The sequence below is a fragment of the Abramis brama genome (genome assembly GCF_963993115.1).
Source record: "Abramis brama genome assembly, chromosome: 14".
NCBI classification, from domain to species: Eukaryota; Metazoa; Chordata; class Actinopteri; order Cypriniformes; family Leuciscidae; genus Abramis; species Abramis brama.
Window position 1 is genome coordinate 35926655 of NC_139976.1, and position 25450 is coordinate 35952104.

A 25450-nucleotide genomic window follows, 5' to 3' on the forward strand; every position below is an offset into this window, starting at 1 on the left:
TCTCTGGTCTCTGTCTCACACAAGCACTGTCTCTCCCTACAAAACCTACTTCTGCTCTTCTGTACTTCCTCTGTCTCTCTTTTTCTCCATGCATATCCTGGTAATCATCGTTTTGATAATCAATGTTGAATCACAGCTGCTGTATGACTCTGTACACATACATATTTATTTCACACCATATTTTCCCTCTCTTCTCCATTAAATCTTTAGCTTTGCTGGCCGGAATGTCCGTCTCTTGGAGTCATTGCAGGCGAGTCATCTGAGGTCAATGATGGAATCGTTCTTCAAGCAGCGTTCTGTGAGATCCAAACCCAGCAGAAGAGCATGTGACCGAGTCTCAGCTAACTCTATGAGTTTTGATGAGTTCTTCTCCTCTCTGAAAGAAGTGACAGGCCAAGACTACCAGAGAAGTGACGTGGAGGAGTTATTCAACGAGGCCAGTTATCTTCGATTTGTGATTATTTACTCAGGAAAAGACAAGCTTAGGTCTGTTGTGGACATCGGTGTTTAAAACACAACTTGCTATGCCTGTCTTTTCATGAGGAGAGTTACTGTACATGTGCCTGTTTGGGCTCTATTATATGACCGGCTATCACAGTAGAATGTCTTCTTTTGTACAGATGGACATCTCTTGCGATGGTCGTGTAGGATGGCAAACGTTCCACACCTTCATGTTTCAGCATTACAAGCATATCATAGACGCGATGCAGGCCTGTAAAAATGTCCCCATCTCACAGCCTTTAATACGCCACTGTACCTATAACAAGGTGACAGCTGACAACTTTATGCAGCATTTTTAATCTATCTATCTATCTATCTATCTATCTATCTATCTATCTAGCTTGATCTATCAGTCTGTGTTTATTTATATATCATTTTATAATTTATTTTTGTTTTAGGCTCTTAAGGTGATGATACACACGGCAACTTTTTGAGCAATGTTGCTGGGAAATCTTGCCGAGCAATTGTTGCTTGGGCACTTTTCCATTGAAAATGGGCATTAAATTTCTATCTGGATAATTTAGATTGGTCGTGGGCCCTGTGTCTCATCTGGTTGCCCATTGACGGCAACATTGCTCAAAAAGTTGCCCTGTGTATCATCACCTTTAGAATATGCGTAAAAAAAGTATTATTTCACTGTCTTTCTACTATTCTAATAATAAAATCACTCACTCATTTCATCAGCAAGAGCCTATCACGCGTGTCTTGGCTTTGAGTCAGTCTTCACCTATGCGTTACATCAGCGTCAGCAAGAGAGGAACTCTCATTGTGTGGAACAGCAATCTGAACAACATAAAGCCACTGGAGGTGACATATTACAGTTTTTCTCAGTCGCTTTGGTGCATTTCTCACATCACTATTTACATTTGCACAACAGTTAGTTAAACCTCCACAACATTTAGTCATTTGTGCACATCACAGTAGCAGTTTCTCATTCCTTCCAACAAATTGCAAATGCTTTTGGACATGCATCAATTGCTTTCATACAACTCTCTTCTGTTTTTTAACATTATCATTTGCTTATGTCATGTCAGTCAAAATGAACTATACTTGTGAATGCTGAATAGTCATTCCATTTAAAACTAATAGTCCTCATTTCATTGCTTGAGTCATTACATACAAAAATGTTGAACTAGTTGTCAAAATCTGTCAAGCAAATTTTACACATTTTTTTTTAATCTTTTTTTTCCTGAAAATGCAGGGGCGTCGGACTGGGGGTAAAACCAGTACTGATTACCAGGGCCCCAAAGGGAGAGAGGGCCCTTGAAAAGTCTGGAATATATTTTATGTTACCTAGATATTTTCATTTCCTAATTAAATTTCATAATGAATGTCAGATGAAATGTAAAATTAGTGTATTGGCTGAATAACTTTGTTGATTGACTGACTGGTCCCACCCCTTGCTAATGCGCCAAATGGTTTAGTCCATCTGCACGCATTTTGTTTATGTTAGTTAGTTCAGCATCTGGAGGAGCGCAAACTTCTGCTGTAGAAATGTCTTTCTCAAAGCAAGGCAAATCAGGCCCCCCAAAATGAAAGGAACGACATTAGAAGGAAAGAAAACAAAATGAGGGGAAACAATTGGTAACTGACTTATTTTCAAAGAAAGGTGAGCACAATCGAACACGAAATCTGTAGTGCTAAACTGCTTGAATATCTCCGCGATCGTTAGTGCTAAAAATCAACTGAGACAACCCACTGAAAGAGCAGAACATACACTTTCAGATGATAATTTGGTTATACATGTAATCTGAGGTAAAGGCTAAATAAATAAACTGTACACTAACAATGCTGTTTGCACAACACATCATTATAATAGCCTAAATTGAAACCTGTTTCATTTTAAATTAATAGGCTATAATATCTAAAATTAGCAATAATTAGCAATTATATAGCCTACGTTGAGTGTTATATACAAAAAAAATTGTAATATCATTTAGCTTAAACTTAGTAACCACAGTAAAGTAGGCTAGAGAATGTTGAAAGGAGGATTGAAATGTGTCTGTACACATGACAAATTATCAGGCTACTCTAAGCATTTACAGTTAATAGTTATTACGCTATAAATATCTAGGTCTACAGATTCATGTGTGCAGAGGCCATATTATTATTATTATTATTTTTTTTGAGGAACATGGGGGCCAATCAGGACTGCCTATGCATAGGGCCCGGGATCTTGTGCTACGCCCCTGTGAAAATGTCTCCTAAATTGAACAATTTCTCTCAGGTGAATCTCAGCTTTCACTGATGAGGAACGTCTGGATGTGCATGAATGATTACAGTACTATGTATGTTGTATGTTCAGTTCCAATATGTACTGCAATATTGTTTACAGTTGTGCACAGCTCTATCCAAAGGGAGTTTATGTTTGTTGTAAATAAGGGTGTATTTTTTTCTTTTGCACAATGCTGTGAACAAATTAGAATTGCAAAGAGCATATGCAGTAAAAATGTGAAACATACATATTCAGTGTCTTGTACTCAGTTACGTCACTAAATACAATAATGTGTAACTTTACTGTATTTTTCAAATGGCTGTGCAAATAGTATATAGTGCTGTCTTGAGCATTTCCAGGTAGTGTCACCAAGATCTGACTTGCATTGGAAAACATTAACAGAGTAAACTGTCATAATGAAAACATGACAAAGCCATTTGACTATCTTGTTCATAAACAATGGTGTCAGGACTTTTCATCTCGATGACACTGACACTTTCATCGACATGAATACTTCCTTTTGAGGAATGAGCTATCCATTTTGAGCAAGTGACACGCTTTTGCAGGTTATCAACTAGGTTTTGTAGTACAATTAGTAGTTTGTACTAATTGTTTTGAGAACTGCATTAACTGTTGTGCAAATGTAAATGGTGATGTGAGAAATGCACCAAAGCGACCGAGAAAAACTGTAACATTTAATTCACATGATTATATACTTACAAAAATAATACTTTGTGACCTAAGCTTCATGAGTCCAACACTTCTCCTTCATCCCTGTAGATGAATGCTAACCACTTCAATAAAAGGCAATATCATAGGAGGTTCCAGGGTTGTACCACAGATGCTGTCTACATGGGAAATGTTCACAAGATCGCTGTGTCAACCCTGAGCAGGGGCATCCACTTCTTAGATGTTACCACCACATTTGGTTTTGAGCAGGTTCATTTGTTTGGTAAGAGCCAACAAATCTGCTAAATGAAGTTGTTTGCTTTTCTGTTTACATTTTGACCTTGTTGTCTTCTTCTCTCTGTTGTTTTCAGGACTGAGTCATGCTGCTACTGCTCTATGTTACTGGTATGACACAGAGGTAGGCCGCTGACATTTCATGCCCTGGTGTTGAACTGGAATTTATTTTAAGCTTGTTAATTCTCCGAGCTGGTTTGTTTTTGTTTTAGTTCACTGTGAGTCATGTTTGATCTGCATCTAGGCTCCAGGAGAAAGGTGTGTGCTGATGTGGGGAGATGAGAAAGGCTCTGTGAATTTGCTGTGGTTTCTTCAGCCTTTCAAGGGGCTCTTTGAAATGCCTTTCACCAACCAAACTGGCCCATTGCAAATCTTCATGCCAGTGAGTGTATCTTTATGTTTTTGGAAATGTGTGATTTTGTTTTTGGAAATGTGTGATTTTGCTTCTATGAAAACCTTTGATACAACAACAGAAAAGTATCTGTTAAAATGACTGCATTTATTATTATAAATCTATTTCTTCTACTTCTAAAATTGCATGTCACTGATGTTGTAAAACATTATATTTCATGAACCCTGAACAGGATATATGTGCGCACAGTGCACTGATCTCCTATCAGCACATCCCAAGAATCCACAGCGAGCCGATCAACAGAATCCTGTATGAGCCCCACGATGAGCTCATTATTACATCATCAGAAAGTCCAGCCGGCTCTGTGGTCATCATGAATGTCAATCAGAAGAGAGAGAAATACATTTGGAGAACAGAAAAGGTGATATATAATGTTTGTATTGTATGTATGTACATAATGTATGTATTCTCTGCATTCCATATTTGTCCTCTATGCCAGATAGATAACAGATAGATAGATGGATGGTTGGATAGATTGATAGACAGACAGACATACATATAGTTGGATAGATAAACAAACACATAGATACAGTAGATAGACAGACAGATAGTTAACAGATAAATACATAGGTAGTGTCGTAGATTTTTCCCTAAACCTAATTAAGTCCTATCTCATCTGACCTAAGCCTACCTGGGCCTATAATATTTATACTCTAGCGCGTCTACACATCGACGTCGGCTGGGTCTAATACCTGTTCCCGTATCTAGCTTACTTCCTGCGCAGGAATAATTGACAAACAGACCGTAGCAAATGTCCTTCAAATACTTTAATCACGGCCAGGAGATCTTCCCGAGCAGTTCTCAGAGAATCTCCCCCAAGAAGAAGCAAGGCCGGAGGATCTCTGACAAATTCCATTGATAATCCCACCAACTAAAAGAATACAACAGTTTTTATAGAATAAGGAGGTATGGCAAAATGTCATACTGCATTACATAATTTCCCCACAATTTGATTGGTTTTCATAGACAAACCCTTCTGTTACCAGGTAAAGCAAACTTTGTTTTAATGATTACTTTAATCACAAGGTTCAAATTTAGTCATCTGTCTAGTTTCAATTCCCAAACTTGTTATTTATACACTCACACAGCCAAAGTCAAAGGGGTATGGTAAAAATACAACATCCAAAAACACAGGACAGAACGTTTTAGTACATTGTGTTTCAAAGTGTTATCATATTAGGCCTGAAAAGAGAAGCAAGGTTAGATGTTAGAGACATGGTTAGTTTAATATACAGTTTACTATTTTATCTATTAAAAATCTACCACAGTTTATAGATGGATGGATGGATGGATGGATGGATAGGCAGACAGACTGACTGACTGACAGAGATAGATAGATAGATAGATAGATAGATAGATAGATAGATAGATAGATAAACAAACACAGATAGACAGACAGATTGATTGATTCCAAAGCTAATTTTTAGGTCACAGTTCGAAGGGATGATGTTTTTAATGGGAAAAGACAGTCTCAGACCATTTATAGTAAAACTAAATATACACTCATGATTCAGAGAGGTTGTTGTTGTGGTTTTTTAATGGGAGTGTTCAGACCCCAATAAAACATCTTCATTTAGTTGTTTTGACGGATTTATTAAAACAGACTATTCCCCAGTATTTTCCATTCTTTAATTTCCAGAGAAGTAATAAGCCACCCCCGCAGTTGTTACACATTTAATTGCTGGAGAAGAAAATCAGAGCCTGGATATTGTGTAAAACAAGAGCACTGTGATTCACTTATTAATCTGACTAAATTGCAACACGGCTACCAGAAAATAATGACACAACATGTCTTCATCTCCTCCTTCTTCTTCTTCTGCTGTAGGGAGTCAAGTGTTTTGACTTCAGTTTGTCTCTCAGTCTGCTGGTAACAGCTGGAGTGGGTCCTGTTGTCAGACTGTGGAACCGCTTCGTGACCTCCCGCCCAACTGCGGTTCTGCACAGTCACCAGACCTCTGTGGTGGATGTGGTTATTCACCAAGCATTGGGCAAGATCTTCAGCTACTCTAAGGACGCTGTTAGTTTTCCACCTACTAAATGTCTAAATGGAAAACAAAAGATCCAGGGCCTGGATTCATGAAAATCTTCTTGAGAAAGATACATTTCAAGAAGTTTGTAAGAATATTCTTAAGTGCAATTTTTGAAAACTTCTTTAGAAACTCAAATATTTTCTTAAGAACATAGGGCCTCATTCACCAATATCTTCCTAAGAACCGTAACTTTGTACTTAATAAATTTCCTAAGAAAAGTCTACGTCAAATTCATGACATGTTCTTAAACAACAGAATTGTTTGCACCTTTGTTCTTAGGATTGATGAATCCCACGTCTTCGTAATTGAAAGCGCGTGCCAGTTGTTACTAATTAGCATAAGAAAACTCCCTGAAAATTCACATATAAGGACATGACACTTCAGGGCCGTGTGCAAGAAAAGTTGGAGAATGTCCAAATGACGCACAGACGGCGGTGGTCCACCGATCACCAAACGAAGAAAGAACTCAAAAGAACTGTAAATTGCAGTGTTAGTGTTTCTTTGCATACTATGATTTTTTTTTTTTCTCAACAAATGATCAGAAGTACATTACAGTAAAATACTATCATTGTAAACGACTGTAGAATTAAATAAAATGCAGTAACCAATTATTTGGAGCAAACTGTCATCACTCAAATGTGCATATGAGTGCTCTTGAGTGTGCGGAGAGTTTGTTCTTTAGCTAAGAACAAATCCAAGATAAGAAAACATTAGTGAATGTCAGAATCTTCGTAAAAAGTGGGGTTTAAGAACACATTTCTTCGTAAGATCAGATGGTGAATGAGGCCCATAGTTTTTTTCTTCAGAAGAAAATGACAGACTTTGCCGTTTGGTAATTCTTGCTGAAGATTCGCTGATCAGTCAACAAAGGCCATGTTTTTGCGTCTGCAGATGACTGTAATAATCATAAACGAGCACACTTGATAAGCATTAAAAATATTTTCGGAACTCTATCTGTATGAATGCATCCTATCCATAATCAAAAATTATGTCTTAATTGTAGGTAAAAACGCTATTTTTTTGTGTGTTTTTGTAGAATTAGGGTTAGCACAATCATAAGTAATCATTGTTTACATTATCAATCATTGGTGTCAATTCAGAAAACATCCCTAGTAGTAGAAATGTAAAATGAAACTTTTGTAATGTTGTAATGCTGTAATGCTTAATTACAACAGTTAATTTGAAATAAACTAATAAATACATAAACATTGATGATTTAAGACAAGTTGGAGGTTATCTTAACTTTAATAAGTGATTTACGATGTTTTTTAAGAAGATTCATTAAAAAAAATCTTAAGCCTTAAGAACAATCTTAAGAAAAAAGGAATACAACATTTTCTTAAGTAAGAAAATAAGCAGAATATAGCAGTTTAGAAGAATTGCACTCTTAAGAATTTTTGTGAATCCGGCCACTGGTGTTTGGTTTTCAATAGCGTAAAAGTGGGCAGATTTGTTTTTTGGCATTAGAAATGGAAATCATGCATCGCCTACATGCAATAAAAGATAATTCGTTGAAATGCGAGTCAATAGCTCTGGTCTATATCCGTGTCACTTTTCAGGTTCTGAAAATATGGGATATTCCTTCTCAACAATGCGTAAAGACATTTCACCTGAAATTCCCCAATATCCAAGTGGGCGTTACCCCAGAGCAGGGCAGCTTTCCTTTGCTCCTCAACCTGACTGCAGATCCTGTGCTCCTGGTGACTTGCAGGGAGTATCTGGCTGTGTTTCAACTGACAGAATCCAACAAAACAAAATCCAACGACAGGTCTGGCCTGTACACCTGTGCCCTCTATAATCCTCATCTTGAACAGGTTGGTGTTTGGGTTTGTTTGATAGATGGTTTGTGGACTGAACATTATAGGTTCTTATCTTTAATGTGTATTTTGTGCATGGTCAAGGTAATCACAGCCTGTGCTGACTCCACATTGACTGTGTGGGATGTGAAGACAGGAATTAAGAAGATGGAGGTAAGAAACGCTCATGGTAAGGAGGAGGTTTCCTGTATGGCACTAGATGTACACCAGCGCAGACTGATCTCTGCAGCCACCAATGGCACTATCAAGGTAAGTGTGAGATGTACCACAAGATCCATTTAAGGGGTTAGTTCACCTAAAAATGAAAATTCTGTCATTAATTACCCTCATGTCGTTCCAAACCCGTAAGACTTTCGTTCATCTTCAGAACACAAATTAAGATATTTTAACCCTCTGGGGTCTAAGGTGTTTTTGGGGTCCTTGAGATGTTCTGACATGCCCTGACATTTGTGCTTTTTTCAGTCGCTTATAAACATATTAATGGCAAAAAATTACACTCTATTTAGCACAAACAGGGCTACAATAATATGTGAGCAACAAGAATGTTCATGTTTGCATTTTTGAGAGAATAATGTTTATGCATGGTTATTGAAAAAACTAAAAACTAAAGTTTCTGAAATAAGGCCACAAAACACATACTAAATATGTGTCAATAAGACTTGGATTAATGGATGTTGTCGCCTAGAGTTTTTTCTTCAAAATTATGTGAAAATCATCCTGCCTTATCATTCACATAACACAATACATTGATTTAAATTTTGCAAAGCACTTTCTGTTTGGAAAGGCAATATTCGAGTGGGCGTCAACGATCCAATGACACCATCATGCATATTTAGTGGTTCGCACCTGAGGAGACAATGGGGCCCGCATACATGAGCCATTCATTCAGGTGTGTCACCTATAGCCACAAGAAAGAATGCAAGAGCAACAGTTGGAAGCATCTCAATTTTTTTTTATTTTTCCACAAATTGTGCTTGCAAATTGGCCTATAATATCCAAGGAAAACATGTCTAGTAATTGTGCAGTTAATTCTCATACTGTATTTTCAGTTTTGGAATATTTATCCTCTCCCCAAATTTGTCACTAATAAAACACAATAAAAATTATTTAAAGAAAAGGCTTATATTTACCTTTTAATAGTTTGTTTACATCTACCTTGTAAATATATTTTTTTATTAAAAAGGTTACAATTACAACAACAATTCAAGTGTAATCTTTCTTTGTAAAAACTAAAGTATACATTTTATCATACATATTTCAAAGTTAAGGATTTGATTGATTATTTGATTACTTTATTTTTGACAAAACATACTATATTTAACATATGAGCAAAAATTGACAAACAAAAGCTTATTTGAGGTGGCAGATATTTTACAGTAAAAATGTATAATCTATCCAAAACTAATCAACGAAATGTTGTCTTTCATATGTTTGTAACATAGGTCTTTCGTTTTTATTATAAGAAATATAAATGTTAATTTGCAGTTTAATACGTTGCTTATACAAATACATTTTATTTCAACATATTTCAGTCGATTTTTACTCAGTATAGCAATACAGTTTGCTAAAAGCGAAACATTCATTCACACACAGAAACGCCTGACTGTAACGTTGTTTTTATGAAATATTAGGGCATATAAATGTTAATTTTCAGTTTAATACGTTGCTTATACAAATAGCCTACATTTTATTTCAACATATTTCAGTCGATTTTTACTCATCTCAGTATAGCAATACAGTTTGCTAAAACATCATCATTCATTCACACACAGAAATGCGATTTAAATTTAAACTGTCTTTTTGCCAGCTGTGGTAAACAGCGCGCATCTCTGCCGTTCATTCATTCACAAACAGAAACGCGATTCACTTGAGAAGGGAAAAAAACTTACTTCAGTATTCCATCCGTTGCTCCTCGAAATACCCGCACTTCTGAGGTACATTTTCCATTATTATTATTTCTCACAGCGCTGCGAGACGGTGTAAACAAGTACAATGATCTGATTAAACTTGTGTTTTCTTGAGCTGATATGGGGGCGTTCACAGGTTTGCGTGGATTGCCTCAGTCATTTGCGTTTGTATAGCGCGCGCTCTCCGATGAGATGAGAACGACTGACATCTCGCTCTTTTCTTACAGATTACATGAACTGAGAATATTTGTTTTTTATATAAATTACTTCATTTAAAAGAAGAGAATTCAAGCTTCATGCCTGTGTGTTTGTATGTCTGTTTGACTGAGTATTCGCTGAGTTATTGTTCATTTTTGGACGCGTTTCAGAATGGACTTCACTGGCAGAGAGAAGGCAGAACTCGCTTTGTGTTTATTTTTCTTTATTTGGCAAAAAGCACAACACTTTGTTTTTATTGTGAGTATACACAAAAATAATACACATTTAACAGGATCGATTGTATGAAACTGGTTTGTAAGATCAAAGTCAACAGAGTATTTGGACTCTCGTTTGAACTAATAGGAAAAAAAACCGAGCAAATCACCCCGGCGTGATTGCCGACCTCAGAGGGTTAATGAAATCTGAGCAATTTCTGTCCCTCCATTGACAGCTACGCAACTACCACTTTGAGACTTTAAAAAGTTCATAAAGAGATTGTAAAATTAATCCATATGAATTGAGCAGTTTAGTAAAATATTTCTTGAGTGACAATATCACTTTATATGATGAACAGATACAATTTAGGCTTTTATTCACTTATAAACATTGATCAGCAAACATAAACAGAAGCTCAACCGTACGTGCATTGACGCGCGAGAACAAACCTTTTGCAGAAGCTCAAACGTGCTGTGTAACACGAGAATGAACCTCATTGGTTCTCGCTGAAGCTCAAACGTGATGTGTAACACGAGAATGAACCTCATTGGTTCTCGCTGAAGCTCAAACGTGATGTGTAACACGAGAATGAACCTCATTGGTTCTCGCTGAAGCTCAAACGTGATGTGTAACACAAGAATGAACCTCATTGGTTCTCGCTGAAGCTCAAACGTGATGTGTAACACGAGAATGAACCTCATTGGTTCTCGCTGAAGCTCAAACGTGATGTGTAACACGAGAATGAACCTCATTGGTTCTCGCTGAAGCTCAAACGTGATGTGTAACACGAGAATGAACCTCATTGGTTCTCGCTGAAGCTCAAACGTGATGCGTAACACGAGAATGAACCTCATTGGCTCTTGCTGAAGATCAAACGTGATGCGTAACACGAGAATGAACCTCATTGGTTCTCGCTGAAGCTCAAACGTGATATGTAACACGAGAATGAACCTCATTGGTTCTCGCTGAAGCTCAAACGTGATGCGTAACACGAGAATGAACCTCATTGGCTCTTGCAGAAGCTCAAACGTGATGTGTAACACGAGAATGAACCTCATTGGTTCTCGCTGAAGCTCAAACGTGATGCGTAACACGAGAATGAACCTCATTGGCTCTCGCTGAAGCTCAAACGTGATGTGTAACACGAAAATGAACCTCATTGGTTCTCGCTGAAGCTCAAACGTGATGCGTAACACGAGAATGAACCTCATTGGCTCTTGCAGAAGCTCAAACGTGATGTGTAACACGAGAATGAACCTCATTGGTTCTCGCTGAAGCTCAAACGTGATGTGTAACACGAGAATGAACCTCATTGCTTCTCGCTGGAGCTCAAACGTGATGCGTAACACGAGAATGAACCTCATTGGTTCTCGCTGAAGCTCAAACGTGATGCGTAACACGAGAATGAACCTCATTGGCTCTTGCAGAAGCTCAAACGTGATGTGTAACACGAGAATGAACCTCATTGGTTCTCGCTGAAGCTCAAACGTGATGCGTAACACGAGAATGAACCTCATTGGCTCTCGCTGAAGCTCAAACGTGATGTGTAACACGAAAATGAACCTCATTGGTTCTCGCTAAAGCTCAAACGTGATGCGTAACACGAGAATGAACCTCATTGGCTCTTGCAGAAGCTCAAACGTGATGTGTAACACGAGAATGAACCTCATTGGTTCTCGCTGAAGCTCAAACGTGATGCGTAACACGAGAATGAACCTCATTGGCTCTTGCAGAAGCTCAAACGTGATGTGTAACACGAGAATGAACCTCATTGGCTCTTGCAGAAGCTCAAACGTGATGTGTAACATGAGAATTAACCTCATTGGTTCTCGCTGAAGCTCAAACGTGATGTGTAACACGAGAATGAACTTCATTGGTTCTCGCTGAAGCTCAAACGTGATGCGTAACACGAGAATGAACCTCATTGGCTCTCGCTGAAGCTCAAACGTGATGCGTAACACGAGAATGAACTTCATTGGCTCTTGCAGAAGCTCAAACGTGATGTGTAACACGAGAATTAACCTCATTGGCTCTCACTGAAGCTCAAACGTGATGCGTAACACGAGAATGAACTTCATTGGTTCTCGCTGAAGCTCAAACGTGATGCGTAACACGAGAATGAACCTCATTGGTTCTTGCAAATCAAGCGAACATGGTTGAGCTTCAGTTTCCCACAACTGAAAATTAAATCTGTCCAGCGTATAAATCGATCGTTTCTCTTTAGAAAATTTTGACTAAACCACTCAATTTATATGGGTTAGTTTTACGATCTCTTTATGAATGTTTTGAAGCATTAAAGTGGGAGTTGCGTAGCTGTCAATGCAGGGACAGAAATTTCATTAAAAAGATCTTCATTTGTGTTCCGAAGATGAACGAAAGTCTTGCGGGTTCGGAACAACATGAGGGTGAATAAGTAATGACAGAATTTTCATTTTTGGGTGAACTTTAATGTTGTACCAAAATCTCCCCTCGATCTTAGACTGCTATTTTTACAGGGACATTTCAATAGCAGCAGTGTTTGTTTGAATTAAACTTTGATGACTGAACTTTGATTTGATGATTTCTTTGTTGTCACTTGTTAGTAACAGATGCATTTCCATGCTATAGGTGTGGAACTTACTGAATGGCCTCAATCTTCATAAGCTAGAAACCGTCTCCAACACAGAGGTCACCGGGATCATCTGTCACCATGACGACCTGCTTTTAGCCACTGGCTGGAGTCGACAGATCGCTCAGTATAGTGTTGCGTTTTCAGAGGTAAGGGCCAGTTTGTGTCTCAATCATACACTCTTTAATGGCTACTTAAAAGCAAAAAGGGCTTTCAGACAGAATAAACACATAATGTGCATTTTTTCTGATTATGGCTTTCATTATCTTCAGTTGGCTGTGTGCTTTTGTGAGACGTCTATGAAAACAAAGTGGGTTTTAATGGTTGTCTGACACTGCACAGAAGCTGACACAGCAGAACTGGAGATCTAAAAGTCATTTACTGAAGTGTATCTGTGAGTACAGGACATCTATGTAAAAGCAGAACTGTCCTGGAAGTCTGGTTATCAACACAGAGAGGATATCCTGGCGATGGATCACTGTCTAGGCCTGGGACTTCTGGCTACTGGTAGTTATGATGGAGAGATCATTATATGGACGCTGGCTCTTCAGAAGCCCATCACACGACTGCAGAGATCCCAGCAAGGGAAGTTAGTACCAAATTAGACTGCAGCAAGCGGTGAAAAATAGTATTCTCCTTGCTTTTTTGAAATAAAAGAGTTTAATGTACCAAGTACACTTAACGATAAACTCCCTCCAAATCCACCTAGACTATTTATAGAGAATAAGTATTCAGCAGCTGGCTAGCTAATTATAACACATGTCATTTACAAATGAGCAAAAACAGCCTGTTTTGTTGTAAGGGTCAGGGAGAGGGTGGAAAATGAGCGGAAAACAAAATGTTCTGGATGAGAAAGCATGACTAACAATATGTGGCCAAAATTATATGATAAAATGTAGATAAAGTGTAGATTACACCTTCTGAAATGTGCATAGTCATTATTTATCAGTATCAGTAAATGTATCAGTAAAAATGACTGAGTAAAAATGTCAAATTAATAAATCATGCACAGTGGGGGAAACAAATATAGATTTATATGTTCATAAAGACTGGTTCTCAACTGGTTTTAGCACCCAGATTTTACATTGATGTGACAACCCAACACAGTTCCATATTTGTTTACCATACACAAGCAAAGAAAATTGGCCTTAAAATCAAATATTTTAATGTATTAATATTACCATGGAATGACCAACTGTTTGCAGAATTATTCAAATGAAATTGTCTGAATATAATTTCAAGGAGTCTATGCTCTCTTCAGCTAATAATTCACACAACAAGATGAATCATTTTGCTATCCCAACCAGGCATAATTATATGATTACTTGCATTTAACAGACCTGCAACACATTTTTGGATTTTGAACCACCAGTTGAGAACCACTGCACCAATGTTATGTCATATTTATGGTATGTTAGTTGACAGTGAAGTAATGTATAAATTGAATGTGCTTCTGTGTGTGTAGAGTCCATCCGCCCGTTCATAGACTGCTGTTCTTGCAAAAACGAGCTCAGCAAAGTCATTTGAGAAGCGGTGCTGTGATGCTCAGCTCACAGGCCGGATCCGTCTGCTGGTGGAGCGTCTGTGGGCCCAGACACAACCACGGTAAACATGAGGACTGAGACCAACTGATGACAAGTTAACACATCACAAACACCGCTATATAGACCTATTTAAAGTGCACCCTACTTCAGAAACCATAAAATATACACTCTCTGTCAAAAGTTTGGAATAATTAAGATTTTTTGATGTTTTTGAAAAAAGTCTCAAATGCTCACCAAGGCTGCATTTATTTGATAAAAACAGTATTGTGAAATATTATTACAATTTAAAGTAACTGTTTTCTATTCAGTGTCACATGGTCCTTCAGACAGGGTTCCCGCGGGGTCTTAAAAAGTCTTAAAAAGTCTAAAATTCTGAACTTTAAATTTAAGGCCTTAAAACGTCTTAAAAACGGGACAGATTTTCATCCGCGGTCTTAAATTTCATTTAGTCAGGTCTTAAAAAGGGTTTACCCTCGTTTATTTCCAGAAACGCTGGCCGCAGAAAGTTATTACAAAGTAGTAAAAAAGTATCGAGTCGTAGCCTACAAAGCGGAGCTCTAGTGCAGGGGTCTCCAACACGTCGCTCGCGGCCTGATTGGAGGTCGCTCGCCAAGAGGCCGTTCACACGTTCACATATCGCGTCTTTTGCGCGCTCAAGTTCGTTCAAATGTAGGCGCGCGGTAAGCGTGCTCATAATTGAAGCGACGCGCTCGTTTTTCCCAGGCGCTGTCTGAAAGTTCAGTCAACAGGAAGGATGCGGGTGCACCCAAACACTACGGGTGTTTTTCTCTTCTCCGTAAATAAATCTTGTGGCAGAGCTACAGCAAGCGTTTCTCGGTGGTGGAAATCCATTAGCTACTACAACTTCTTTGTCATTGTGGAGACGCAGCCAGGGCATGGTTGCATAGCAACGCCAGACGGGAAAATAGGACCGAATTTTACTATTAATAATAAAAGATAAGCTAAAGTGCATTGTAAATGTCAGTAATTTATCTTTTTTGACTCATTCTTTTTATAAAAAATTATTTAAAGTCTGAAATATGTGAGGTTTATCTTATTCTAAAACCTTTTTTGTTAAACCTTTATTTTAACTTGTACATGTTAGTATATAACATGCAAGACACTTTAAAAATGTTCATTTTTAATGGTATTATTTTAATGTTTATGTAAACAAAAAGTGCATATTGATGCTAAATTTATTTGTTATTTGCTGCTTTTCGACATAAAACTTGAACATGATTCTGTGATAACCGTGATCATTTTTGTCACTATAATAATGAAATTAAATGTTCATGCCATTTCATCTCTAGTTATGATCAACTATGATCAATTAAAATCAACTAATGTGTTTTTTACAGTATAATATGCAATTTTCTAAAAAAAAAAAAAAAAATCTGATTCTGTTCTTTTCTCTGACACGCGTTGTTGGGTGTGGAAGGTTACTAATGTGATTTATCTGTAAATTAAATTAATGCTTTTTCAATTACTGAATTCATTGAAATAAAATGAATTCTTTGATTTGAATATTTATTTGGTAATGCGTCGTGTAGGTCTTAAATTTCAATCTTTATGGTCTTAAAATGTCTTAAAAAGGTCTTAAATTTGACTTGCTGAAACCTGCAAGAACCCTGTTCAGAAATCATTCTAATATGCTGATTTGCTGCTCAACAAACATTTCTTATTAATACCAATGTTGAAAGCAGTTGAGCTGCTTAATATTTTTAAAGAAAATGTTAAGAAAAAAATATTAAGCAGTCCCAATAATAAGGAATAATTAACTATGGGCCGTTGAATTATTAGAAAAATAATGCACACCAGACGTTACACCTCAATATTACAATACAATATTACAAATATTACACCTTAATATTTCAAGACGTTTGTCAGGTTTTTGTCCTTAAAATGCTCTTGTGTGTGGGACTAATTTCTTACACATCTAATCCCAAGCCTCCATTGTTAATTCCAAAACGTAATTTTAGAGCTAGTAATGGAAACTTGAGCCACTGATAGCAGACTAATGCTCAGCACCATCGTTTACTAACAGCGAAACAATGTTTATCTGCACCTCGTGAGAAACGTCATGTAGCTTTTAAGTTGCTAGACTATTTTACTGATAAAATCATCAGAGCAGCGCTGACAACACGCAAGATAATAAATGCATAATACATAATAAAAACTTATAAATAATTTGTTGTTTTTGTCCTATTGTTTACTATATTATTTGCTCGGTCAGTGTCGTTGTGGGTTTTGGTTCTGTAGGCTGTAAAAACCTTTGAAATAACTGAAATCATTTGGCAAAGTGATATGGAACTGTAATGCGGTCAAGACCTGACTGGAACTACTTTAGCCGTGTGTTTCACTGAAAATAACTGCACACGAACATTTGTCAACCAATCAGATTCAAGCATTCAACAGCCCCGTAGTATAACTGATAATAATGGAGCAGTAAATCATCATATTAGAATGATTTCTGAAGGATCATGTGACACTGAAGACTGGAGTAATGATGCTGAAAATTCGGCTTCGACATCACACTCAACAGTATATTCAATAAACTTCCAAACTGTTGATCTACTGGGTTCTACACCTCGTTGGTTGTCTGAGGAATATTGTTGACAAGAGCTGGCTGAAATCACTTGTTTGAGTCTTCTGCTCAATTTCTGGGTGCACCGATTTTTATTATCTTACATCCGTTATCAGAAAAGCACAGACCGATAGATTAATGACTTGTTTTGTCCATCATGTCTTATGCAGGACAGTTCTATGTGCCTGATGAATTTGGTGAGAGTGTGATGGGTTTAAGCACAGACCAGGAAAACAGTCTACTTGTCACTGGAGACACCACAGGATCCATCAAGGTCTGGGACATCTCACATTATGCCTTATCTGCTGGAGATATGGAGGTATGGAAATGTACTTTTTTGCATTAGGATGAATTGCTGAAGGCAATCCAGTTTACCTGAATTCACCTTATTTAGCTCATTATTTCAGTCTATATACATATATTTACAGTATGTGTGTCTCTCTCAGTCTGCGAAAGAATTGCCTCCACTGTTACACTATTGGAAGGGCCATGAGGGGGCGATAGTGAGCAGTGAGGTCCTGGTGTACGAGTCTCGACTCTTCGTGCTGAGCGCGTCGGTGGACCGTCGGGCCTGTCTCTGGACCCGTGAAGGAGGTTGTGTGGGCTGTTTTGGACAGAAACAGCAGTGGGATTTGAGCAACCCAGACACTTATCAATCCAACAGGTATAACTGCACATCAGTTATTAGCCTTAAACGATGGCCAACTCACTCAGTTTGGTGAGCAAGACCAGTTTCAAAAAGCCCAGTGCACCTTCTCTGACCAATCTCATGATTCTTTTGTGAAGGAGACACTTGGCCTCTTGAAAAGGCCAAGAAAGGCTGACCTTTGCCGTTGCTGCTATCTGGCTGTGCAAGTTCTAAAAGAAAGACTTCTAATGATTATTGAAAAATGTATTCTTAAAAGTTGCATTGATTTACCAGGGTCAGGTGACTTGATTTCACAATGCCAAAAACTGAAATCTCTGCAACAATTCCCATCAACACATCCAGGCCTAATTACAGGGGAGTGTGATTTTTCGGTATTTACACAGGTTTTCCGAGAAGTGTGACCCACATGAATTATATAATTAGCCCAGCTGGGTTCGCAGTAAAATCTGCTGCACACAAACTCCATCTCTGCAAGCGCTGTGAGTTTTGGTCACTTAAAACGTGCTTTTGAAAATGCAATATGCACAACCATCTTCCCAGATTTGTAATGAGAATCGTTTATAAATTTGTTGTCCACAAAAGAGAAGCTTTAAGGTCTCTGCGGTTTTCTGGCAAAATAAAAGCTCTGTAAGATAAATTAAATAATAACAAATTATTGCAAGTAAATTAAGACAGCAATAACTATTAGTATTATAATTTTACTGTTGTTTTGTAAAATAAAATATTATTGTTGTATAAATTATTGCATAAATATTATTATTATTGTATAATATAAAATGAATAAATAGTCATATTAAATGTGAGGTTTTCCCTCTTTATTGCCTTTTTTTCTGTACTAAATCAATATCTTTTAAGTGTTTTTTTGTAAATAATAATAACTGTTCTGTATTTTACTTGTTTAGTTTACTTGCTTATTGAATATTGAATAAGAGATATTTTTTTAATAAATTTAAGTCAAAATAGGTTTTGGGAAGTTTTTCTTATTGGAAAACTTACAAAAGTTTTGCTGTTAGCTCTGCATTGAACCACAACTAATTCTCCACAAAAGCAAGAAGATACTGTATGCTCATGTCCCGGACCAGATGTGAGTCTAGCAGCTTTGATCAATCTCAGTGTATGGAAGGGCAGGTTTGGTTCTGAATGAGAGGCTTTAACCCATTAAAACCGGATCACACATCTGTGTGTGTTTAAGTCCTTTTTTAGCAGGCGTTTTAGGCCTAAATGGGCTAACAAATAAACCTCTACAGTGAAAGTTGCCATTGGTCGGATATATCTGCCATTTATGCTCAAGCATGTGGCGGAATGATGTGTTAAAGTGTAGAAAAGTCCAGAGAGACCATTCATTTGATTATTATTTCTGGAGTTGTCCGAAAATGACTAATGGTTACGGACAGGCAGGGGGAATAGGACGTCTGTGAAAGTGTCTAGTCATGGTGAAGAAACCCTCCACAGACTTCCTCCTCTGATTCTGTTTAGACTTGTTTTGGGCTGAATCCATCACATACACAGAAGAGTTTATGATTATACAGATTTTCTCTTAAAGGGTTAGTTCACCCAAAAATGAAAATTCTGTCAGTAATTACTCTCCCTCATGTTGTTCAAACCCTGTAAGACTTTCGTTCATCTTCGGGACACAAATTAAGATATTTTTGATGAGAGCTGGCTCACTCCTTTTTGGATGAACTAACCCTTTAAAGGGACAGTTTAGACAGAAAAATTAAATGTTGTCATTAACTGTTTACCATCACAGATCAGATTTTAAGATGTTATTCAGTGAAAAAGTATCTTCCACCCATTCAAATGGACATTGCGGGTTTGCATGGTAAAGAGCACGATTCTCAGCTAATAATTTATTTATTAATTTATTTGACAGGGACAGTGTACATTAATTAGCATTGCTGCAAATGCACCAGAATTAGCCAAAAGGCTATTTTTCATCTGTTGTCCCTGGACAGATCTTAAAATTGTCTACCTAAAAAAACACAATAAGAAGATTACAGTGAACAATACAAATATAAAAAGCAGTAAAACAGATATAACTCTTCAAATCCTGTTGATAAATACAGTGTACAAGTTTACTATAATACAGACATTATGTTAAAATGACTTATTTCACTAGGTTCCTCATGCAAATGGTATTAAAAGACTTTTGAAACCTTTTTTCAGGGTCTCTGCAGAAGTCCCAATTAATTCTGCATTTCCCTGTAGAACTAACCCATAAAATCTTAAAATAAATCATGCATCTCAAATTCTTTTACTTAATTAAACTGGTTGGGGAACACATTCAACAAAGACTTCATACTGTTTATCAGCAAAACCAGTTTAAATACTTGAGGCATGTTTTATTCAATATATATTAGAATTGGTTGGTACATAGTCCTATGTATTGAAAATATACTAATATATCAATGCATACGAATAAGAATTGCTTTGAAATGTCTTTGCTTTAATACTTCCAGTTGAAAAGATATGCACTTTTACAAGCATCTACAACATATTACAATAGAAACACCACCATAAAGTAAACATTTTCATAATTCATCAACAGTTGATAATTTTACAACCTCACGCGAGCCTATAGCGCATTTCTACTTTCAAATGTTCAGTGTTCACATTTAATTAAATCATTGACCTTTGACTTAGTAGTTGGCATAACGAATCTTGTTTTCTGTCCCCAAATTTCTTAAAATGATAATGAAGACTTTTGTTATACCATTTAAGATATTTAAGACCTTTTAAGTCCTTTTAATTTGATCAAACTGAATTTAAGACTTTTTTTTAAGGATCCTGTTTCTGGTTCCAGTCTTCATTCCCTTTAGAAACGAGTTTGGAATGATATGATGGAGAGTAAATTAATTCAACTGGAACAAAATTGTAATTTTAAGGTGAACTATCCCTTTAAATATTTCTAGATGTGTGTTTGCGTCACTGAGACCCCTTGATTTATCCACTGAACCACTTACTGCTGGTTAATGTTTAACACCATCATGTTACGAAATGATGCGACAACATGTCATGACATGGATATGGCACATCCTCAGTGACCTCATCCGTTTGGCAAACATCAGGAATTTGTGTGCTTTCGTCAATCATTGATTGATGTCTAACGGTGATCCATTAACATCCCCCACAGAGAACGTACCAGTCCAATCAAAAAAGAAAAGGAGGAGAGGACGGAGGACAGCCAATCACGTGCCAGCCCTGCGAGTTTTATCTGCTGGGGTGAAAGTTCAGGGGAGGGTGATCATCGACAAAAAGGTGAACTGCAACACTTATTGACAAACACACACACAAAAAAACGTTGGGTTCTTTTAGCGAACAATATGCCCCCTTATATTTACAATGTGCTATTAGTAAACATAACTAGTCTCAAACTAGTCTTTGATCTCTAAAATTTATCAAAAGTGACAGTAAAGCCATTTATAATATGAATAAATATTTCTATATCAAATAAATGCTGTACTTCTGAACCTGTAAAAAAAAAAAGCATCACGGTTTCCATGAAAATATAAAGCAGCACAACTGTTTTCAACACTGATAATAATCAGAAATGTTTCTTAAGCAACAAATCATCATATTAGAATGATTTCTGAAGGATCATGTGACACTGAAGACTGGAGTAATGATGCTGAAAATTCAGCTTTGATCACAGGAATAAATTACATTGTAAAATATATTCAAATAGAAAACAGTTATTTTAAGTTGTAATATTATTTTACAATATTACAGTTTTTACTGTATTTTTTTAATCAAATAAATTCAGCCTCAAAAACATTAAATCTTACCAACTCCAAACTTTTGAAAAGTAGTGTGCATACATTTGCGAAATAAAATTCACCTCCCACCTTATAAAAAAAAACTAAATCCTTCAACATGGCACCAATACAGACAGGATCTGGCAGTTTTCTGAGCTCACTTCCCTCAGCTCCGGCTCCCAGTCCCTCGTCATGCCAAAACAAGCGATTAACTGAGCCTCCCCGACTGAGCTGGGTGTGTTACTCGGTTCCTGCAGCTGTCTAGACACTCGTCTGCTGATGCTCAGACTTTCTCCAGTATCTCCTTGAGCGCTGATCTTTCAGAGCAGCTGCTCAGGGGATTCTGGGACAAAATGTAGAGAAGACATGAATTTAGAATTAGTCATTTATATATTCGTGATAAAATTCGTGAAAAAAAAAAAAAGTCCAGTTTTGTTCATCAAAATCACTTTGAAACCAGTTTTCTGATGAAGTAACCAAGGCCACGTGGCCAAATAAAAATAATATTAACCAAATATTTCATAGTCCAATTCATTTAAATTTAGTCTCGCAGAGCCAGGCATTTTGCATTATGTGTGATCCTCTCTAAAGCTTATTCTGTCAGAAAATGGCCCAATTAGACTGATAGACACATAAATAGCTTATGAAATTACGAAAGTTTATGACAGTGGTTCCAGGGGACGGAAGCTAGTCAGGGGCCTCTGATATTATATTATTAATACAATTTATTTAAATATTATTATTGATAATGTAAAATACAATCTAACAAGACAGAAATCTCTTTTAGATTTTTTTTCCTGCTCTATATTGTTTCTGTTTGTTTCACAGTTTCTATTAAAGGGGTCATATAATGGTACATGCACTTTTACAAGTTGATTGTACTGAAATGTGTGTTGGCAGTGCCTGTACACAACCATCATAAAATGATAAAAATCCATCCAGTGGGTTTTTTTTAATCTTCTTATATGTTTCCTCCTGTCTCAGATCAAGCTGTTCGATATTGTGACGTCACAATATCGACGCCCCTCCCACGATGGTTGATTGACAGCAGCGTTTCAAACACAGACCCGCCCTCGTGAGCGAGCTGTCAATCATAGCACGCGCCGACGCGCGTTCATTGTTGATAGCTGGAGTGCTGAGTAGAATGGCGTCTAACGATTGTGGTGTTCTGTTCTTGGGTGTAATAACAAACACAGCAGTCATATTGATGATGTTTCTAAATCCGTACAGCTGAAGACGCAGTGGCTGAGTTTGTTTTCGAAGGGAATATTCCCCACGATCTGTCAATGCTGTCATGTTTGCGCGAATCATTTCACCAGACTGCTTTACAAACGAGGGTCAGTATAAAGCTGGATTTGCTAAGGATCAGTACCAACTATTCGTGTTCCTGCTGAACCTCCAGAAGAACAAGCGAGTGTAACGTTTTATTGACCTTTATATTAATCTTTAATCTTTGCAAATAGCTTGCACGCTTCACGATGAATGTGGCTATTTTTACACTCAGGGTACATTATGGCATGTTTTCTATGTACGACGTTTTCAATATAATTCATAATCCCACGTTTATAATGAACGAAGCGTTATTGTGTTACAAACGGTGTAAGCACAGAACAGAGGGGCGGGGTGAGCAAAGCTCATTATCATTTAAAGACACATGCACTGAAACGGCGTGCTGAAAACAGAGCTGTTTTTGACCAGGTAAAATGAGTGTTTTCTTACAATACTAATGAGAATTTTTAATTAAAGTATATTACAAACTTTTAATTTAGACCCTAAAGAATCATATTAGCTTGTACAAAAATGACATTATATGACCCCTTTAATAAAAAAATGAAAAATACTAGAGGAAATATCTTTTAAATAGCATGTATACTATATATGGGTTGAAGACAATGTTCAAGTTTAGTAAACATTTTAATAAAGCAACATTTCTGTGGATGTATATGAGCAGCAAAAACACAATTGTTTGGATTTCTAAATTGAGAATAACAAATTGAAGATTTAAAATAAATAAATATAACAATGCTTAATTACAAATAACAAATTCACAATTAAAAGTTACAAATATAATTTTAAATATAACGATGTAAATTAAATACAACCATCCACTCTGCAAATGATTGTTAAGACTTTACAGAAGTTAAATGCATTAAATTGTCGCATTGTCTTCACACATTTTATTCCAGACATTTAGCGATATACCCATAGGCGTAATTTGCGGGTGGGACGGGTGGGACATGTCCCCACCACTATTTGCTAAGGTCGATATTGTCCCCACCACTTTTGAAACATCTCGCGGCACGAATGTACCAATACAAATAAACAAAACATCTCCAGTTAACTAGCAGAGCATTCATTTCGTTCGTTTTTTAAATAAGAGGCGATCTAGCGCTGAAATGTGTTGTTTTTTAAATCAACTGATCAAAGTGCTCGTTGCCGCTGCGATCAGTGGCGCGGATACTGTGTTTGTTTGTGGCTCGCGCACAGTCTTCACTCGGACGCGCGCTTCAATCCGTTGTGGAGAGACTCTCTATTCGTTCCGGTGAAATTAGAAAACAAAAAGCACAAAAAAGTGTCCCTGCCTGATATACAACCACTGATAAACATAATCGGTTTTGATAAAAAAAATAAAAAAACTAAAAAAAACTATGAGTGCGGATTAGAACTCAGAACCTCAGACACGCGTGGCAAAAGTTCTACCCCTGGACCACTTAAATACACACTTAAACTAGTCGGATCAACATATAATAGACCTCATTGAACCACTTAAACCCAATCAATGTACTATTTAAATCGATTGCTGGACATCGTAATGTTATATCTGTTTTATGATTAAGCATTGTGTTAACCCCACAGTCTATGGTTGACCCCCCTCCACCCCCAACCGCAGTGTCCCACCTGTCCCACTCACTTTTTAAAACAAAGTTACGCCACTGGATATACCACAGTGTGTTTTGTTTATCATGTGAATGCGAGTTTGTGATCTTTAGTGCTGACCGGTTTGCCTCTTTGTTGAGACTAAACGAGTCATGACTAATGCAATTAAATCCTGCCTTACGTTATTTCCCTCTGACTAGTCACTCAGTAAAGACATATTGCTTTGTTAATGTGTTCAGTTTCATTCCATGTTGTCTTGTCTTTAATCCAGTCTCTTTTCTCTTTGAATTCAGCTTAGCATGATTTATAACCCCTTGTCATTGCAGAATTAGCTCTAAACCTACAAACCGGTTATACGGCTCTACAAACCCCAGACTCTGAGAGCACATCTGACCACCGCAGCTCTTTGGAAAAGTTCCCACTGTCTAAATACAGTACGGTCAGTCAAGAAATTGAAATTTCATTTCAATTTAAGTTGTTAAAACCACATAAAGGATTTCTCCTCACAGTGCTGTCTTACTTTCAATGTGTGTCTCAGTTTCTCTCTGGAGATGAGGAGGATCTGGAGATACAGATGGCGGCGCGACGACGCAGGCGACAAAAAATTGACTGCCGCTTTGGGAACGAGTACATGCCGTTTCGGGCTATGGAGTTACCAGTTAGTCAGTCTTTTCTGAGATGTTTAGCATGTTAAAATCAATGTCATGACTTTGTTTTATAAATAATGGGGATGGGGCAGTTGGCTTGGCACACATGTGCTGGTTGTGATGTCACGAAAAAGGTGAATGCTGAACTCATGGATATGAATATATGCAGGGACATCAACATCATGTGGAAAAGCTGCCATATAGATATTAATATTACCTCATAATTTGCTGCCACTTTAAGACCTGACACACGAATCCATTATACTGTTAAATGTGTTTTCTTTCTCAACTGTATGCATTCACTAAACCCAAATGACTGTGTTTACGTGAATACTCGCCAAGACCGACATTTTGACATCATTTTGTTGTGCATTTGACTTTAAGCGCAATAAGCAGAACTACTATTCAAAAAGAACTACTGAGAGGCGGTTTTATGTGCGCACACTTTGGGTGTGAGCACAAAATCTGAGTAAAATTATGTGCAATACGTGCAATCCCATATACTGTGGAAAATTTGTATTTAGAAG

At 37.2% G+C, this 25450-nt stretch overlaps 1 protein-coding gene across 1 annotated transcript; it reads left to right on the forward strand.

The window, feature by feature from the left end:
- Positions 1-704: 704 nt before the first annotated feature.
- LOC311096265 (cilia- and flagella-associated protein 337) lies at positions 705-25045 on the forward strand (the record flags this gene model as incomplete). Its single annotated transcript, XM_084135331.1, has 17 exons — positions 705-767; positions 1186-1308; positions 3497-3668; positions 3757-3803; positions 3924-4061; positions 4264-4452; positions 5917-6108; positions 7681-7935; positions 8023-8187; positions 12867-13016; positions 13272-13456; positions 14333-14472; positions 17166-17314; positions 17442-17659; positions 20778-20902; positions 24603-24715; positions 24815-25045. The coding sequence occupies 17 exons, from the start codon at positions 705-707 to the stop codon at positions 24968-24970; spliced, it is 2580 nt and encodes an 859-aa protein (XP_083991457.1). The 3' UTR covers positions 24971-25045.
- Between the last annotated feature and the right edge of the window lie 405 nt (positions 25046-25450).